This window comes from Carassius auratus, chromosome 43 (genome assembly GCF_003368295.1).
Source record: "Carassius auratus strain Wakin chromosome 43, ASM336829v1, whole genome shotgun sequence".
Classification (NCBI taxonomy): Eukaryota; Metazoa; Chordata; class Actinopteri; order Cypriniformes; family Cyprinidae; genus Carassius; species Carassius auratus.
In genome coordinates, this window is record NC_039285.1 from 753020 (window position 1) to 760519 (window position 7500).

Genomic DNA, 7500 nt, shown 5'->3' on the forward strand with positions numbered 1-7500 from the left:
GTCTTTAAAACATTTAAAAAACTGAATGTAGAACTTTCAGAAATAATGCTAATTAGCAAAACGTTTTTAGAACATGTTTTTATTAGCTAGGAACACATTGTCAGCTCACATTGTGTACGTGGCGACACACACACACACACACACACACACACTCTCGCAGTGTGACGGGGCAGTATGTGTAATGACAGAGCATCTCCAGCTGCAGGAGTAACGCGAGGGAGCGACCGGAGCGCAATGATGGAGGAGAAGAGAGGGATGTTTGGCTCAGGAAACGTTTGGAGTGGATCGAGTCATAGCACACATTCCTTCCACACAAACACAGCCAACACACATCAGCTGAAGACCACTGACCCACTTAACACACACACACACACACACTTTTTAATGTAATTCATCCGCTTCAACTGAATGTGCTTGACTGGCCTGATGAATAACTGCACATGTTCTGCCACAGTCAGTTCACATTTAAAGCATATAAAAGAACAAATAAATGATTTTAAAAACAAAACACTACAAATATATTAAATTATAGAAATGCAAAATTATATAATTAATTTAATCCAGTCCAAATGAAACACTTACTAAAAATGATATTAAAATATAAAAATAAAATAAATACTTGACTTTTTTTTAATGAATACGTTTACTAAAAAAATAATAAAAATGAAACATCTGTTTTTAAAATAAAACTAATCAAAATAAACAATAAAATTACATGAAAAAATGTTTAAAAAATAATTACATATATAAATATATATATATATATATATATATATATATATATATATATATATATATATATATATACACACAAAAAATCATAATCATATATTTTTTCAAAACAATCAAAACAAAACACTTAAAAATATGTTGCATGCAGCATTGATATTTATATGTGCTAAAAAATTATTCAAATATAACCTGATCACTTTTAAAAAAACACAGGGAAATATTGTGAAATGTGTGAATGTGAGTTTGCACTGGATTTGGGAGGATCTACTGCTCTCCTCTTTAAGGTTTTATGACGACTTTAAATACAATCTACAAGAAAACACGACCAGTGACAGGAGGAGAGTTTCTGATGAGATCAGGAGCTGATCACAGTGATTTAATAAATCAGGTGTGACAGTGAGAGCAGGTCAGACTCACCGATGCAGCGCGATCCGTCCAGCGCCGTGTCGAAGCCTACTGGACACCTGCAGAAGAAGCTGCCGATGGTGTTAGAGCACTGACCTCCACCGCACAGACCCGGGACATGAGAGCACTCGTCAATGTCTGAGAGACACACACACATCAGATCAGATCATCACACTTAAACCAGCTGCTACAGTACAAACATCTGTAACACAAACATCTGCAACACAAACATCTGTAACACAAACATCTGCGACACAAACATCTGTGACACAAACATGTGTAACACAAACATCTGTAACACAAACATCTGCAACACAAACATCTGTAACACAAACATCTGCGACACAAACATCTGCGACACAAACATCTGCGACACAAACATCTGTAACACAAACATCTGTAACACAAACATCTGCAACACAAACATCTGCGACACAAACATCTGTGACACAAACATCTGCGACACAAACATCTGCGACACAAACATCTGTGACACAAACATCTGCAACACAAACATCTGCGACACAAACATCTGCGACACAAACATCTGCAACACAAACATCTGCGACACAAACATCTGCGACACAAACATCTGTGACACAAACATCTGTAACACAAACATCTGCAACACAAACATCTGTAACACAAACATCTGCAACACAAACATCTGCAACACAAACATCTGCGACACAAACATCTGCGACACAAACATCTGCGACACAAACATCTGTAACACAAACATCTGCAACACAAACATCTGTAACACAAACATCTGCGACACAAACATCTGCGACACAAACATCTGCGACACAAACATCTGTGACACAAACATCTGTAACACAAACATCTGCGACACAAACATCTGCGACACAAACATCTGTAAAACAAACATCTGCGACACAAACATCTGCGACACAAACATCTGCGACACAAACATCTGTGACACAAACATCTGCGACACAAACATCTGCGACACAAACATCTGCGACAAAAACATCTGCGACACAAACATCTGCAACACAAACATCTGTGACACAAACATCTGTGACACAAACATCTGCGACACAAACATCTGTAACACAAACATCTGCAACACAAACATCTGTGACACAAACATCTGTAACACAAACATCTGCGACACAAACATCTGCGACACAAACATCTGCAACACAAACATCTGCGACACAAACATCTGTAAAACAAACATCTGCGACACAAACATCTGCGACACAAACATCTGTAACACAAACATCTGCGACACAAACATCTGCGACACAAACATCTGTGACACAAACATCTGCGACACAAACATCTGCGACACAAACATCTGTAACACAAACATCTACGACACAAACATCTGTAACACAAACATCTGCAACACAAACATCTGCGACACAAACATCTGCGACACAAACATCTGTGACACAAACATCTGCGACACAAACATCTGTGACACAAACATCTGCGACACAAACATCTGTGACACAAACATCTGCGACACAAACATCTGCGACACAAACATCTGTGACACAAACATCTGCGACACAAACATCTGTAACACAAACATCTGCAACACAAACATCTGCGACACAAACATCTGTGACACAAACATCTGCGACACAAACATCTGCGACAGAAACATCTGCGACAGAAACATCTGTAACGTAAGACAAACATCTGCGACACAAACATCTGCGACACAAACATCTGTAACGTAACACAAACATCTGTGACAAACATCTGTAACACAAACATCTGTAACACAAACATCTGTAATGTAACACAAACATCTGTAACAAACATCTGCGACACAAACATCTGTAACGTAACACAAACATCTGTAACACAAACATCTGTAACGTAACACAAACATCTGTGACACAAACATCTGCGACAGAAACATGTGTAACGTAACACAAACATCTGTGACACAAACATCTGCCGACACAAAAATCTGCGACACAAACATCTGTAACGTAACACAAACATCTGCGACACAAACATCTGCGACACAAACATCTGTAAAACAAACATCTGCGACACAAAAATCTGCGACACAAACATCTGTAATGTAACACAAACATCTGTAACACAAACATCTGTAACGTAACACAAACATCTATAACACAAACATCTGTAACGTAACACAAACATCTGTGACACAAACATCTGCGACAGAAACATTTGTAACGTAACACAAACATCTGCGACACAAACATCTGCGACACAAAAATCTGCGACACAAACATCTGCGACACAAACATCTGTAACACAAAAATCTGCGACACAAACATCTGCGACACAAACATCTGCGACACAAACATCTGCGACACAAACATCTGTGACACAAACATCTGCGACACAAACATCTGCGACACAAACATCTGTGACACAAACATCTGCGACACAAACATCTGTGACACAAACATCTGCGACACAAACATCTGCGACACAAACATCTGCGACACAAACATCTGTGACACAGACATCTGCAACACAAACATCTGTGACACAAACATCTGCGACACAAACATCTGCGACACAAACATCTGTGACACAAACATCTGCGACACAAACATCTGCGACACAGACATCTGCAACACAAACATCTGTGACACAAACATCTGTAACACAAACATCTGCGACACAAACATCTGTGACACAAACATCTGCAACACAAACATCTGTGACACAAACATCTGTGACACAAACATCTGTAACACAAACATCTGCGACACAAACATCTGTTACACAAACATCTGTGACAAACATCTGTAACACAAACATCTGTAACACAAACATCTGTAATGTAACACAAACATCTGTAACACAAACATCTGCGACACAAACATCTGTACCGTAACACAAACATCTGTAACACAAACATCTGTAACGTAACACAAACATCTGTAACGTAACACAAACATCTGTAACACAAACATCTGCGACACAAACATCTGCGACAGAAACATCTGTAACGTAAGACAAACATCTGCGACACAAACATCTGCGACACAAACATCTGCGACAGAAACATCTGCGACAGAAACATCTGTAACGTAAGACAAACATCTGCGACACAAACATCTGCGATAGAAACATCTGTAACGTAACACAAACATCTGCGACACAAACATCTGCGACACAAACATCTGCGACTCATACATCTGTGACACAAACATCTGCGACACAAAAATCTGCGACACAAACATCTGTAACGTAACACAAACATCTGCGACACAAACATCTGCGACACAAACATCTGCGACACAAACATCTGCGACAGAAACATCTGTAACGTAAGACAAACATCTGCGACACAAACATCTGCGATAGAAACATCTGTAACGTAACACAAACATCTGCGACACAAACATCTGCGACACAAACATCTGCGACTCATACATCTGTGACACAAACATCTGCGACACAAAAATCTGCGACACAAACATCTGTAACGTAACACAAACATCTGCGACACAAACATCTGCGACACAAACATCTGCGACACAAACATCTGTAAAACAAACATCTGCGACACAAAAATCTGCGACACAAACATCTGTAACGTAACACAAACATCTGTAACACAAACATCTGTAACGTGACACAAACATCTATAACACAAACATCTGTAACGTGACACAAACATCTGTAACACAAACATCTGTAACGTAACACAAACATCTATAACACAAACATCTGTAACGTGACACAAACATCTGTAACACAAACATCTGCGACAGAAACATTTGTAACGTAACACAAACATCTGCGACACAAACATCTGCGACACAAACATCTGCGACACAAAAATCTGCGACACAAACATCTGCGACACAAACATCTGCGACACAAACATCTGTAACGTAACACAAACATCTGTAACACAAACATCTGTAACGTAACACAAACATCTATAACACAAACATCTGTAACGTGACACAAACATCTGTAACACAAACATCTGCGACAGAAACATTTGTAACGTAACACAAACATCTGCGACACAAACATCTGCGACACAAACATCTGCGACACAAAAATCTGCGACACAAACATCTGCGACACAAACATCTGCGACACAAACATCTGTAACACAAAAATCTGCGACACAAACATCTGCGACACAAACATCTGTGACACAAACATCTGCGACACAAACATCTGCGACACAAACATCTGTAACACAAACATCTGCGACACAAACATCTGTGACACAAACATCTGTAACACAAACATCTGCGACACAAACATCTGCGACAGAAACATCTGCGACAGAAACATCTGTAACGTAAGACAAACATCTGTAACACAAACATCTGCGACACAAACATCTGTGACACAAACATCTGCGACACAAACATCTGTAACACAAACATCTGCGACACAAACATCTGCGACACAAACATCTGCGACACAAACATCTGCGACACAAACATCTGTAACACAAACATCTGCGACACAAACATCTGCGACACAAACATCTGCGACACAAACATCTGCGACACAAACATCTGTGACACAAACATCTGCGACAAACATCTGCGACAAACATCTGTAACACAAACATCTGCGACACAAACATCTGTGACACAAACATCTGTGACACAAACATCTGTGACACAAACATCTGTAACACAAACATCTGCGACACAAACATCTGTGACACAAACATCTGTGACACAAACATCTGCGACACAAACATCTGTAACAGAAACATCTGTGACACAAACATCTGTAACACAAACATCTGTGACACAAACATCTGCGACACAAACATCTGCGACACAAACATCTGTAACACAAACATCTGTAACACAAACATCTGCAACACAAACATCTGCGAAACAAACATCTGTAACACAAACATCTGCGACACAAACATCTGTGACACAAACATCTGTAACACAAACATCTGCGACACAAACATCTGCGACACAAACATCTGTAACACAAAAATCTGCGACACAAACATCTGTAACACAAACATCTGCGACACAAACATCTGCGACACAAATATCTGCGACACAAACATCTGTAACACAAACATCTGCGACTCATACATCTGTGACACAAGAACTTGTGTCATTTTTAGAAAAAACACAAAAAGGTTGTTTTTCGAGAAAAGCTTGAACCTTGAAAAAACAGCAGAAATTAAGTGTTGAGAAAAAATATATTTAATTAAGAGAAAAAAGTTTATAGAAAAAAACATTACATTTAGAAAAAAAAGTCGTGTTTAGAGAATAAACTCATAAAATTTCAAGAAAAAAAGGCTAAATTAAATTACAAGAAAAAAGTCATTGTGTTTCGAGAAGTAAATTTTTTCAACTCAAAGCTCAGATTCGGTCTCTAAAGAGAGCAATGGATCGTCATCTACTCAGCCCTGCAGCTGCGGGACGCCGTGTGTGAAGGGCTTTTACTGTGTGATGTGTATTATTGAGCAGATGAACATCAGATTTACTGTCAGACGACTGACCACAGCATCTCTACACTGAAATACGACTTGACTAATAATGGACAGCAGTCTGAGTTTGGCTCTCGCTCGGGTGCTTTCCAGAGCTCTGGGACGTTATTCCTGGGAGCGGGGTGGATATAGATCTCACACACACACACACACACACACACACTCCAGAACAGAAACAACCCGTCTGATTGAACAAGAGTAAAACTAAACCCCTCGTGTTCTGCTGTAAACACAGCGAAGCAGCCAGACTCCCTCCGTCTCTGAGAGTCTGTCCTATAAACACGTCTGAAAGCGTCGTCTCTGAGATAATGACAGAAGATTCAGACTCGCTGTCTAAACAAACTCATGCTAATGGCACTGTGTAGGTGACATCAGACGTCCATTTACATACACTACATCAGTAAACTAGAAATTAATGATTGTGATTTAGATGATGCTTTAGATAGAGTTTATGTGTGTGTGTGTGTGTGTGTGTGCGTATGTGTGAGAGAGAGAGAGAGAGAGTGTATGAGAGTGAGTGTGTGTGTCATTACCTTCACATTTCTGTGTGATTTCGTTGAACTTGTGTCCAGCAGGGCATTTGCACTCAAATGAGCCCACGGTATTCACACAGTTTCCCCCCTGACAGAGTCCAGGAATGGCCTGGCACTCGTCCACATCTGCACACACACACACACACACACACACAGAGAGAGAGAGAGAGGAAATGCTTTAACAACACAACACAACAGATGCACTCGAATCAGTGTGTATAATTCAAAACAGAACAACACGAGGAGGAAACATCAGAGCTCTGCCTGAGAACAGAGCGAAGAGTTCAGACATAAACAAATCATAATCTTCAGATTGTGCTCTATTTCTGTATGACTAATTAAATGAAAGTTAATCAGCGTCTT

The 7500-nt window shown here is 39.7% G+C and overlaps 1 protein-coding gene across 1 annotated transcript in view; it reads right to left on the reverse strand.

The window, feature by feature from the left end:
* Positions 1-7500, reverse strand: part of LOC113061354 (fibrillin-1-like) — a 55978-nt gene that overhangs the window by 36615 nt on the left and 11863 nt on the right. Inside the window, exons 8-9 of the mRNA XM_026230395.1 lie at positions 7138-7263; positions 1150-1275 (exon numbers count right to left, since the gene is read on the reverse strand). Of these exons, the coding sequence (XP_026086180.1) occupies positions 1150-1275; positions 7138-7263 (252 nt within the window). The remainder of the gene's footprint in view (positions 1-1149; positions 1276-7137; positions 7264-7500) is intronic.